At 36.5% G+C, this 13,875-nt stretch overlaps 1 protein-coding gene across 4 annotated transcripts in view; it reads right to left on the bottom strand.

The window, feature by feature from the left end:
* The window catches only part of PAM (peptidylglycine alpha-amidating monooxygenase), a 136,236-nt gene that overhangs the window by 13,154 nt on the left and 109,207 nt on the right, over nt 1–13,875 (bottom strand). For 3 of the 4 annotated variants that reach the window (XM_062599075.1, XM_062599076.1, XM_062599074.1), the window contains exons 15-16: nt 10,313–10,618; nt 5,124–5,253 (exon numbers count right to left, since the gene is read on the bottom strand). In XM_062599075.1, coding sequence (XP_062455059.1) covers nt 5,124–5,253; nt 10,313–10,618 — 436 coding nt within the window. The remainder of the gene's footprint in view (nt 1–5,123; nt 5,254–10,312; nt 10,619–13,875) is intronic. The other variant, XM_062599077.1, reaches the window with a different exon arrangement.

The following is a 13,875-nucleotide window of genomic DNA, read 5'->3' on the forward strand; positions in this document are numbered from 1 at the left end:
GAGTCGGGTTTTCTTAACTTTCCAGAAGACATTTACCTGATATAAAATTATCATATACCTAAAAAAAGAATAATAATAATAATATATAATATATAATAATATATAATAATATATATATTATAATATATATATAAAATATATATATAATGCTATATATAATATATATATATTATATATAAAAAATATATATAATATATATATAAATAATATATATAATAATATATAATAATAATATATTTTATTTTAATAATAAAAAAAAATCAATCTATATCCTACCAAAATGTTGGCTATTATTCTAACCTCTTGAAATATGCGTTCAGCATTCAGTAAAAATAAATACTGCACATGTAAACACATTTTGAACAAAATTTAAGTCTAAACATTAGAAAACAGTATTTCATTGTGGACTGAGATGCCTGAGTACATGACATGCTCCCCCTAATTGCTCCTCCCTCAATTTTGAAACCCTTTTCTTAATCCCCTAAGAGAAATCCAACTACGATTGATGTAAATTGATAAACAAGAATATATTTGTTGTAATAGCAAAGGCTACAAATAAAGCTTTTAAAACTTTACATCGTACACTCCTAGCAGCCTAACTTCTCCATAACATTAAATATTCATGTGTTGAGAATTTTCAATGTGGAAAAGCAATTCTGGCTTCATATATAACCAGCAAAATATATGAAGTGTTTAAGTTCCTGCACAGACTACAATTAAAAAGCAATGCTTAATTGCCTGACATTACCATTATGCACAGTAACTATCTGCTACTTGCTTAATTTCTGATTGAAATCGATAAATCCTTTTTACTATGAACGGTTATGCACAAGGTGATAGCTAAACACTCTGCTAAGCCCTCCTAAAAACTGTTTGTCATAATCCTATCAGGAGATGCAGGGTAAATAGTGCTGGCTCACTAGTGATGTTAATTTGCTTATTTGGCCACGATTCTGCAGCTGTTTCACTCTTTATCATTACTGAGACTAATTGCCTATGACAAGCTCTCTTGGCTTTGAATAGATTTATTAAAAAAATACATTTCCCTCTCCCACAAAATTCCATGCTCGATTTCAGTAAATGACAGGGATCCAGGCGTCTAATACTCTTAAGGACTTACTCTAGGAGTGGATGGCCACAACTGGAGAACCAGCACTGGACAGACTACGCTAATGTTCGGCAGCAGTACGGAATTTCCTAAGATGCTAATGCTGCAACTTTGTGTACGCTTGCAAAGAACTAGATCGGAGGCCAAGAATTTTCTTCCAACTCATGGATGATTTTCTGCTTTCCACAGCAGCATGACAGATACTTTTGCACACCTGATTTATCTTTGCTTAAGTATTTCAGTCTATGCTACATTTATTGAATCATTTAAGACAAAACTGAGAGTAAATTCATCGTTTTAGCCTCAAGTTCTGTGCAAGCTACATGTTATTATTAATCAGCACAGCTAATCGCTGAACTGAATCTTACTGACTGGTAGGTACTGTACAAAAACCTCAGAAAACAGGACTGTATCTCTTTGGAGAAGTAACTAGCTAAACAGCTTAAAAACTTTGTCATCTTCCCCTGTTACGATTTTAGTTCTTAACAACAGTCCTGCCCATGTTTGAAGCATTCTCTGTTAACCACTACCTACCTTCTCTGGGAGCTGAGCGCTTTCAGTCTAAATATGAGACAACGTGGTACTTTGAGCAAAGGAAGCCTACTGAGTTTTGAATGCAGTTATGGGAGAGGTCTTTCAGACACCTCCCCGTGAAGCCTCCTTGCCGAGGAGCAGCATGCTTCTCTCCTACCTAGGGCCTGAGACCAATTCCCAATGTAATCAATGTTCCTCTGTCTCAACTGATAAAGGAGGACACAAACTATGCTGACTACTGCTAGTTTAAAGTAGTAAATTTAAGCTGAACTGCTCACTGTTACGTGCCATATTGTTCTGCTCTCAGCATGATTTGCTAAAAGGTTTGGCAGTTTGGAATCACAGCACATCTAAAGTAAGCTGCATATGTTCCTACTGCTCATTTCAAACCTCAGTATATTTCCCTTGTTATTTTTCTACCTTCTCAGCTGGTGGCTTACCACAATACAAAACATTTACGGGCTACATATTAAATTTAGACAGACCACCTGATCTCATAATCCTGGAAAGCACAACTCTGAGCTCTATTCTTGATTGATATCCATCGTGTTGTGTTACTGGGCTCAGCCTAAATTATCCTGTCTAGCCATTGCTTGTTAAGAATGCAATAGCAGACTTCTAAGAATGCAGTTTATATTCTTTATTATGTCTTTTATAGATTTCATAAATAACATACATTTTTCATCAGAAAATCCAGAACTTTCAACTAATTCATTGCTCAACTGGCTGAATAGTTCTTATTTTTCCATTCTGAATAGCATGCACTGCATAGAGCATAAAAGACTGTTCTGTAAGTGAGGAGACTATGAGGTAAAGAGACATGACTCATTTAAAAAGGAAATCTATTTTTCGTTAAAAATCATTCACAAGAGAAATGATTAAACCATTGAAAAGCTACTATTATATTATAGGCCTGACATTGTGTAACTGTTTTTGCGTTCTACAGCAGACTACAGTTGCATTATAAAACAGCACAGACCATTCACCCAGCTGCATTTAGTTGAATAAGGATCCAGCTTTTATAGCACGTATTAATAATGCATTTGCAACATTTCTGCAGCGTCTAATAGCACAGATAATTTGTTTACTTATTTCTATACTATGTTGGTGAAAAATTCTGGGCCTTGGGGCTAGATTCATCACATTTATGATTTGCTAAGGAATATTATATACTCAATTAATTGTGTATTTGCAAGCTAATAATAAACGTTAACTTACAAGGCTGATATCTTCCTATTCCTCCCCCAACCAAACACAATAATCACCCCTAAAATAACCATTTCTTATCCCTTTTTACTGAAAAATAAAAACAGATATACTCCCTCCTTTTCAGCATAGCCTACGAAAAGGTCTCTAGCCTATTTCATACACTCATGTCATAGCTGAAAATAGAAAGGGAAGGCTTGCTGACTGAGCACACACAAGGATGCATCATCTTGGTGCCACGAGATCTGGAAGATGAGCAACACAGCTTAAGCACAGTCATGTTTACCAAATATATTGCTTTAAAGTTGTAATATTCTAAAATTTCTGTAGGCCGTTTATATAGCCTATCTGATCTAAGAGTTCTTCCCTCTTCCCAGCTCCAGTTTTCCCATATATTTATCAACTGTGCTACACAAGGGGTAAGGGAAGAAAGTAAGACTCGTGCAATGAAACCTGTCCGAGAAGAATCAGGGTTTCACAAATAAATATCCTTATGGAAGGCACATTCAGATAACAACAGTCCCTTCTCCATCTTGGTTACATATCTGAATCTGAATGTTCCAGATCATATTTACAAGGTCAGACAGTTTCACTTTCTTCCAACTTCAATCACTACATCATGGCAAATATGAGAAGCTTCAACACAGAGTAGATGTACAGGTTAATGTGTTAAATCCACCCATACGGTTATAGTAAAACAACAATAACATTTCAGATGGTACTCAGAATAAGTAATAATTGAGAAAAGCAGCTTCTTAAATACATCATGCTTTCATTTAGATAAAATTGTTTTTTTGATCTTGCTTTCTCTAGCTGACTGCTTTACCCAAAGCAAGTCTCCTCACTCTGCCTGCTTTCTTCCCACTTCCCATAGTTTCAGCTGTACATCTTACATGGGGTCAGCATGAATTACATATGGCAGAAATAATTTACGAATAAATGTACACCAACTATTCAGAAGGTTTGGAGGGGGAAAAGGGGTTGTTTTTAAACTCCGTAGGCTCTCCATACACTGCTTGGTCTCAGATTCCAGTTTTGTGTTCTGGGCTGTGTACCTCTATTGCCAGACTCCCAAAATACACACTTTAGAAGTGAGCAATGAACACAACTGCCAGTCTATTTTGAAACATTTTTGATTCAGTTCTTTCTTCAATAACAAAGAACAGCATTTATGTTCATGCGTAGGAGGATGAGAAGAACCAAACCAATATCAGTTTTTACCTGAAGTCTGAGTAATACAAGTTGCAGTATGCGTCATCCTTTCAAAATCGTACAGTCTATATTTGTACACACTTGAGCTGGAGAGATTGCTGATATAATGCACAAGAGACGTAAATGACTGCCTTATCTCCTCCATTATGCTGTTCATCAACGCCCCTTCCCCCCAAAACCCCAATCAAACAAAAATAGTTGCCATAAAACAGTACTCTAAGCATCACTTGTCATTATAAATTTGAGAAAACTGCCCTATTTTTCAGAAGTTACTTTATGAATTAAATGAATTAAAATAAAAAAGATTAAGTAGATAAGTAAGATAAAAAAGCACATTTAAGAAGGAGATCCTATAATACTATATTATAAACTAAGATTATTCCCTCCTAGCGTTCTGTTACAGTTTCATGGCATTTTTTCCAAAACATCCACCTAAAAGACAGACATTCTCTTTTAAATTCAGAGATACAAGGGCTCTGTAAAAACCATACTTATTCGGAATCTTCTGTTCTTAAAATAACATACCTTTGGGTATATTATTTTACAAACACTAGAGAAATCATCATTATAATGTCTAGACTTTTTTTTTTTTTGAGATACTGTATGTTGTCTCATCAACTGAGTAGATAAAGACAAGAAAAAGGAAACTGTACTAGAGCTAGCTTTGCATATCACAAGCTCAGGTCCTTAAAGTAGTATACTATACTAAACCATCATTCTCCCAGGCCAATTAGTCCTGCTGAAAGATATGGAGAAGCACAGATAATTAATGTAGGTGAAGATCACGTTAACATGGTTCTACAGTTTTGGGATCTAACATACTATGTTTTCTCTGGAGATGCATCCTCACTGTCTAAAGATCTAGCAACCCCCCAGTCTTGAAACCGTCAGTCACCCCTTGCACTACAAGTTTCCTGAAGGCACTTTCAGCCAAAGAGCAGATAAATCTCAGCTTAAATGGAAAAGGAACTGCAATCTGTGTATTCCTTCCTTCAAGAAGATACACAAACAGCATATACCCATTTGATCTTCTAACATGCCACACCACAGAATATCTACTCACTTTTCATCCCAAACGTGATCACCTCTGTGGAAGATAACAAGGTTATTTTCAGGGTCCAAGGCCAACCCAGAAACTTGGCCTAGTTTGAGGTCTAACCCAGGCCAGTCCACAACCTCTTCTAGATGGAAATCTATCAAAGAAAGAAAGAAAAAGGAGAAAAAAAAGACCATGCAGTTTGTTTACATAAAAACATAAAATAGGTTAACTGGCTTTTGGTGAAAAGACTGTTGGGGACTATATGGACATTTTGTTACATGCAGTATTTCTGTCAGTGCATTGCAATTTAATTTCAAGCATAATTTTATCATAATAAAGCATATCTCATGCAAAAGCATAGCATCTCAATATGTAAAGAGTGACAGAAACTTAAAAACCACTTTCGACTCCGTTCTTTTCTCCATCTTAGCAGCAGACAGGTGCACAAATTCTAGATGTCTTAGGAACTGTGTGAATACTTTCTATATTGAAAGACTGCAGAAACATAATTACCACTCAAAATTAGCAAACAAATCTAGATGTTTCTATTATTAATCTATCAATGTTCTATTAAAAAGTGTAACAAACTAGGAGTTACTGAAGCCCCTAAATATCAGAAGGGGTTGATTCAGGACTTTTTTTTTTTTTTTTTTTTTTTTTAAAAGGCTTTCAACACAAAGAAGAAAAACAGAGAAGCAAGAAAAATTTAAAAACAGTGGTGAGAAACAAGTAAAATACTAATTTTACTTGTGACATTTCTTACAGCAAACATATCCATTAGCTCTAGCAAGTGTTCATATCCCAAGCCAAATAATATTATATATATAAACAGGAAAGAGATGTCTAAAGATGAGATCAAGAAGGGTAGAACATCTGCCATAGTTTATGTCTTAGCACACTATTTTTAAGAATAAATATTAAGCAGTTTTTGAATAACACATATCTGATTTTTTACATTATATATATCAAAAGCACAGTATTTAGCAAGTGAACCACAATTAAAAAGTGGATACTTCCTGTGTGTAGAGTCCTTATATCTTAACATTCCTTGAGGAGAGCAGAAAAGAAAATCATAGAATCACAGAATCAGTAAGGTTGGAAGGGACCTCTGGAGATCATCTAGTCCAACCCCCCTGCTCAGCAGGGTCACCTAGAGCCTGTTAGACAGGGTTGCATCCAGGCGGGCCTTGAAGATCTCCAGAGAAGGAGACTTCACAGCCTCTCTGGGCAACCTGTGCCAGGGCTCCGTCACTCTCGCAGGGAAGAAATTCCCCCTCACAGTCAGGCGGAACTGCCTGTGCTTCAGTTTCTGCCCATTGCCTCTTGTCCTGTCACACGGGACAGCTGAAAAGAGTTTGGCCCCGTCCCCTTGACACCCTCCCTTCAGGTACTTGTACACACTGATAAGATCCCCCCTCAGTCTGCTCTTCCCCAGGCTGAAGAGGCCCAGCTCTCGCAGCCGTTCCTCACAGGGCAGGTGCTCCAGCCCTCTGATCATCCTCGTAGCCCTACGCTGGGCTCTCCAGCAGCTCCATGAAACCTGCAAACCTTTCTACTTCTTCCTTAGGGCTTTAGTATCTTTTACCTCTTTATTTGAACAAGAAAAAAGGTCATTTTTTCCACCTGAAAAAATGAAAAGGGACATGACGCTTAAAAAATCTGCAGGTCGCACCATGCAACCTGACTGCCGTGATAGCCATTCCCCTACTTCCCTTTTACTTGGAAGAGATGTAAGCTGAGGACTGCAGCAGGATGCAGTTGGGGGAAGCTATTTCCCACAATCTACATGGCAAAAGACCAGAACAGTGCTGAAAACCTACCATGGACTAGAAGATGTATTTACTTGTGTAGTTTTGGACTCCTTAGCTAACAACAAACCTAAACTCAGCATCTCTAGTGAATCCAAGTGAATAATCAGAAACAGCCAGTAGAAACTCTACTGTGTAGTGATTTTAGCAGAACAAAAATTTCAAGTTAGAAGAATCATTACAGAAAAAAAACTCATACATCTTCATAAAATCTACAGTACTTCTGTGCTCAACTGGTAATGGCAGGTGCAATACCAGGTGTATTCATAGACAGTATGATTTTTGAAAGGAACAAAAGCATGGAAATTTAATGTCTGTTTGATAGTTGCCCATCCAAAATCAGTCTAAGCTACCCCATATAAAACTTCTGTACATTTATGTTACATTGCTCCTCTGCCTTTGAACCTTCACTAAAAGAAGAAAAGAAAAATCAAAAAGCTAAACATAAGAAAGCCAAAATTTGGGGCTTTGTAAAGTTTCCCAGAAGGCATACATCACAAAATGTAGAATACTTATACTTACATCTTAGGGAGGCAAATATTTCTGATAGAGTAAATACAACACTGTCATAAAAAAAATCCCAACTCTATTACAACCTTTGTATTTCCTCAATTTTTCAAAATTTGTTTATCATCATCTTTTTTTTCCCTTTACAATTCTCATACTGAAAGTCCTTCCATACATGTGCAACTGAGGGGAATTCACTATTTAAAATAGACCTTAGTTATTAAATTCAGACATCATATATCCAAGACTGATAATTAATTCCCTATAAAATTGAGTAGACCATGAAACAGTTACACGTGGAACTAAATAGAAATATTTTTCTCCCATTAAAATGATTTACAATCACTGTGTGTGGGTTTCTTTTTGTTTTTTTTAATCACTGGCTTTGTTGTTAATGAGATTTCTGAAACAAGAACCAGGTCTTCCATCTTGCAATTTAAAGTAATTCCTTTGATTCAATAGAACTACACAGGTTTTGAACACACAAATCAGCCTCTAATCTCTCTGCAAGTGAAAGAATAAAACCTCCATTTACTGGTAAAATTACAACTTACTGTCCATAAATCCCTGGAAGCTCTTGTTAGCTCTTGACTTGACAAACTTTATTCATATTGTATTTATTCCAGTCAGAAGAGTCATTTAAGTCTTGACAAATGTAAGCAAGCACTGCACAAAAAGAGTTTTTAAAATTGTGTGTGTGGTGGGGGGGGAGGAAAATCACACTGCTCGCTGTAATTAAAAGGTATAATTCCATCAATTGCACTAATGTTGAACAACCTAATGGTGGCCAGTCACAGAGTCATAATATAATAACGCTTCGGTAAGAGCAGGAGCATAAGGTTATGAACATAAGATTATAAGCCTTAATTAATATATTAATTAAGCCTTTTCAGTATATTAATTTTTTTATTGGTTGCTTGTTATTTCAGGCTAGTTACATGAGAAAAATTTGGATATTTAAAAAACTAAACTACTTGCACTTAATTTTTAAATAGTTAAATGAAATGAATGCTATACCTTAACAGAAACTAGCATCTGATGTTCAAAGATATTTAGAAATCTTTTAACTTCCTGATAACAAGAACTAGTACCTCATCTATGAAATTAATATAGCAAAGATTCACACCCAGTCTCATGACAGAGTGTGATTTTTGTTTTTAAAACAAGTTAAAACAACTTTACATTCCAACTCCTCCTCTGAAGGAGAAGGATCTCCTGGAGAAGCAAAGTTCTGTTCTAATATGTAAATACTTCCCAAAACAGAAACTAAACATCTGCTTAAAGATTTTTTTTTTTTATTGCTATAGTAATCCTTTTGCCAAAAGATGATGCCAACAGCTTCCACGGCTATGAATTTCTGTAATGTTAACATTACAAAAATTAAAAACAAAGTTTTCAGTGCTAAATAAGATCCTTCTAGTTTTGCTTTTTTTGCTGCAATTCAAATAATCTTTCAAATGATGTACTTTTATTATCTTCCCCTTCAACTTCACTCAAAAAAGAAAAGACAGACAGATAGAAAGACAGACAGAAAGAATATCTCACTACTACAGTAACACAGCAAACTTCTTTTCTACTGTCGGGATTTGTGCCATAGTGTGTGCCAGCTAAGCCATTTATTCAGTTCACAGACACTCATCCCTCTCAATGAGTCAAAACAGAAAGGCAGTTTCTAACATTTTTTCCAATGTCTCTGCATCAGATTTTTCAGGTTGAACTTAAGAAACCGGTTTTGCAGAAATACATACCCATTGCTCTTCCAAGCATTTAAGTAATGCCAGTCATTCACGGGGTTATTTATGACTTACACTTACGTCAGGCACATGACAACATCCCACTTATTTTTTGCCTCTACGCCAATCACTTGGCAGGCTCTCATTTAAACCAACTAGCATAACGTAACATCGAAGAGTCCTCATCTTTGGTCTTCTATCAAACACAAAACCAGAATTTTGCTGTATTTGAACACTTTAACAGAATTGCATGTAAGCAGAGACACTACAGATTAATATTTGGAACTGAAATAAAAAGAAAAATCAAATGAATGATGAATGACAGATATTTTTGTACAATACTTGGAAACATCAAGCAAACACAAAAGCAAGCATGTGCCGCCAGAGCTCACACACACTCATGACTGCCATGCATGCATATCAGTTTCTCTTATGAGATACTCATCACATGCTGTATTTTCTGGCTTTCCACATTAGCAAGACGAAGCACAATCAACACCACAAAGACCAAAATGCAAGTAAGACAACCATAATGCTTCCGTGGCTTTTGCTGTCATAGAAACCTGAAGGGAACAAATTATAATCCTGGTATAATAAAACAGCCTATCTGGGAACATTAGGCCAGCCAATATGAACAAAATATTATTTCTCAAGAATATTTCAGTATTAACTACCACTCTTCCTACATGAGAGAAAAACAGCCTATAGGATTACAGAATATAAGTTTTATAAAATCCGTTATCTGACAAACTAAGTCATCAGAAAATAACTTATAAAATACAAGGGCTACCCGAGTGAGCCATTTCATAGTAGTTAGTTATGTTAAGGAAATGCTTCCCTTTCTGTGACAGCTACATCCTTCTCTGTTTACCTGGTCTGAGCATAATTGATATCAAATTGTTAAGTAGAAGTCTTGAGAGGAGAAAAAATATTCCACGTTACAAAAAGTACTGGGATTTTCCCACATGTATTCATTCTTTCTTCATAAAAGGAGATAAAAATCTCCCACTAGAATACCTTTAAAATAGAGGGAGACCATTTTCATAATTACGAAGACTTGTGCAAAATACTTTCAAGTATCAATTGATATTCCCTTCAGATTTTGCTAATGTGGATCACAGCTCTCACACTGAATTTCATTATTTCAAATTAACTCCTAACCCACCTCCTGTATGTTCTTTTTCCCAGCTTCCCTCACCGCGTTTAGGCTGTTGTAAAGAGAAATGTCTGTTCTCTGGTGGCCTCAGGGTAGATTCTAGCCTGTGAAATTTGTGAATTCTGTCTCTGACAAGAATAGCATTGTCCCTCTCATCGCGATTTGTGATCTCTCTGGCGAGATCCTTCTTTTGGACTACATTAGCAATCTCAGCTACAAGATCTGATTCTGCCTTTTCTGTAGGGTTATACTTATGCACGTGAACAACATCTTCCCTTTCTCCTAGCAGCTTGGAAAGGAGTGAATAGAAATCACCTGCACAGAAAAGAGAAAAGATGAGGAGAGGAGGGGGAAGAAAAAACAATTATAACACATCGCACAGTTTTCTAATATTTCAAAGTACAGCGTAATAAAGTCATTCAAACGGTCATTGTCAGAAACAGTATAGGAGGGGACTGCTTCAGCGTCACAAATTTGAATGAGCCAAGTCTGTGGTATGAAAAGACAATATCAAACCTTTATCATCTTTGATTTACCCATAAATGTCTACTTTTACCTGACATTTTGGCATCAAAAAAAATCACAACCCAGCACAGATACTGTCGGGGGGCAGGGGGAGAGAAGGGGGACCCAAACCCCCAATGTGTGGATACTTCCTGAAAACAGTATTTATAATGAGATTAATCTGGATTAGCAGACTACTGCAAATTTCTTTTTTTAAATACAAAGAGATAAAAGCTCTACAGTTTCAATTCATTCACTTATAAAAACAATAAGAGGCAGCCACACATTTGAAAATACATTTCTTTGAAATCTGTCATCGCATAAGAAGCTTGGGCTGTGAGAAAAATCCTAACACTGCAAGTAACATGCTGCAGAAAGATGACAGTTAAACCCAACAGTGGTCTACTACATTTTGAGTTCATGAAGCTGACACAGAACCACTCCCTTCCCCCGAAGAAAATATTAATAGCTCTCAGTCATCAGGTAGGAAAGCAGGGAACAGTATTTTCTCAAGTCGCTTGTGAGCAAAGCAGTTTTCTTATAAATCAGCAAGTATTTCAGCAAGAACAACTACCCCCCCAAAATTAAGTGTGCAAAATCCCCAAGCCCTACTTTCTTGACAAAAAAAATCAGACTGTCTGAACTGGTTTTAATTAAATCAGTTTCCTTTTAACCATAGAAAAGGATGCACATGAGCACATGATAACAAGTATATCCCTCACCTTGGATTTTTTTTTTTTTTTAATTTTTTTTTTTTTTTTTTACTAATTAGCAAGTATCCCACTCGTTTGAATTTACTAACCAAGTGTCTTGGCTGCCTTAAACTGTTACCAGTTCTGCTGGAACCAGCTGCAGTTACATCATCCAAATGGAAAGAGACATCTAATATGCAATTGTAGCCGATTTAAAAATAAATACTTTTATTTCATTTCAAGTACAAATTACTCATAGTTAAAAATTTGTATTATTTCATTACAGGGTGTATAAAAGTTCTAAGAGAAAAGTAAAACTGTAAGCTTTCATTCCCTCCTCAAAACAAACAAACAAAGAAAACCTAAAAACAAATAAAACCACCACCACACACCATCACTAGCACTAGGGACAGAGAAATTAAATCTTCTGAAAATAACCTGAAGAGGTTCTGTCATGTTTATAAACAGCCCTAGTTCAATGATTTTGACTAGGCTTCCACTTCTTGCCCTTGAAAATGGAATATCCCAGGTGAAAACTTCTGTCAGAAAATAATTACTGAAGTAATAGGGCCAATTTCAATGAAATGAACAAAGCGAATTAGATCAGAGAAAAATTTGTTAAACTAGCATGCTTCACAGTCATCACACTGTCATTCAGCTAGTCCAACTGCTGATTCAGAGCAAACCCAGACATTCAAAAAGTATGATAAAATAGAACCTTTGGATGAAAACCATATTTATTCTGAGAAAAGTTTATAATTGCCTTAATCAGGTTCAGTAGTGCCTATTTAAAGCAGCCAGGAATTGGTGCTGATGTAGGAACGTATTTGGAATTTCCTCAGAATTTCTGATAATTGAATATAACTAACTGCTCCCTAAACTCTGCACATCTGACCAACTTATTCCAGCTTCCTTTGTGATCTTCACCTGGACACTAATATTTTTGTGAGCAGCATCTTTCTTAGAAGTAGTTCAAAATCCATCACTGATATCTGGAAAACAGCAGACTCAGTAACTGTTAATCAGAGACAGCCTATCTGCAGAGCAATATCCAGTAAACATCAAAACGTGATGCTGTGCTGCTATCATCCAGATGTCTCATACTAGTCAGAACAGCTGTTGCTTGCTGTCTGGTGGAGTGAAGACACTCACTGGGAAAGTAACACCAGCAAAACGCACAGGTTATTTCTTTGGTATTGTCTGAGTTGAGACAGTCCGACCTTTAGAATAGCTGGTATGACTAGAAAAAGACATGAAGGAATGAACTGCTTACTCCTGTTGAAATAATTAAAGTTCTAGCATGCATCATTTATTTTCCTCTGGTACCGAGTGCAGTCTAAGGAATAAAACAGGGAAGCTGACTGACTCAGTTTTAGAGAGGTTATATACATAAACTCCTTGTATTTTGTGTGAGCTCCCAGAACCTTCCTCTGTGTAATACAGCATAAGGTGACCAACTACAAATAGCTAGAGTTTATTCTCTGTTCTGAATGAAGCAATAGCTGTCAAGACCACCATCTCCAGAATGGGACAACACAAAAAAAATTTCATTATTCCTCTTTTCTGAAAAAAAATAAAAAAGGACAGCACTATGAAAAACAGCTATACAACAAAATAAAACCAATAAAACTATAACATCAGTGACTTCATCACAAACTAAACTGAACCTCAATTTGACAAAAGTTAGTTATCCAATTCATTTAATAGCAATACAACAGTTTAACTCGACAGCAAGGTCTGGCTAGGAGCCAGACGGCATTGAACTATCCAGATCTGGAAACAGCCCACCTTCTTCAGCTTTCTACCGTGGTTTTCCCCCTTTAGAGGCAAAAGCCCCTGTCCATGGTTCTCACGCAGCCAACAGCTAAGCTGCTGGATGTGTTGATTCTGACCTGGGAGAAGCATCTGGCCATGGTGCTGCAAAAATCAACTCGAGAGAGGGGAGAACTTCAGTCAAAGCCAGCCTGGCAGAAGCTGACGGGCTGAGTGCATGAAAATAGCAAGGGTTTGTCTGTTCTCATCTAGGAAAGCATTCTGGAAAATAAGCAACCCCCGAACGCCCATAAAATAGGAATGTCTTCCACTGCAAGTTCCCTGTGAAAAAAATACCACCTGACGCTTGGTATCGTTAACAACATGACAAATATATGTCTTACAAGAATTTCCAGTAGTGGGAGTATTGTTCTGTGACAAATAGGTGCAAAGACTGTGTGTTTGGTCATACACTGCTTCCTTAGCAATCTGCTAGTGTCATGCTAGAGTGAAAGGTTATCAGGATTACCCCCTTCTGACGGCCCCAGTTGCTTCTGTTTCTGGAATAGGAATACAAAACGAGTAGTCCAGACATCATATATACATATCCTCCTCCCTTATATG

Source organism: Rhea pennata, chromosome Z (genome assembly GCF_028389875.1).
Source record: "Rhea pennata isolate bPtePen1 chromosome Z, bPtePen1.pri, whole genome shotgun sequence".
Taxonomy (NCBI): domain Eukaryota; kingdom Metazoa; phylum Chordata; class Aves; order Rheiformes; family Rheidae; genus Rhea; species Rhea pennata.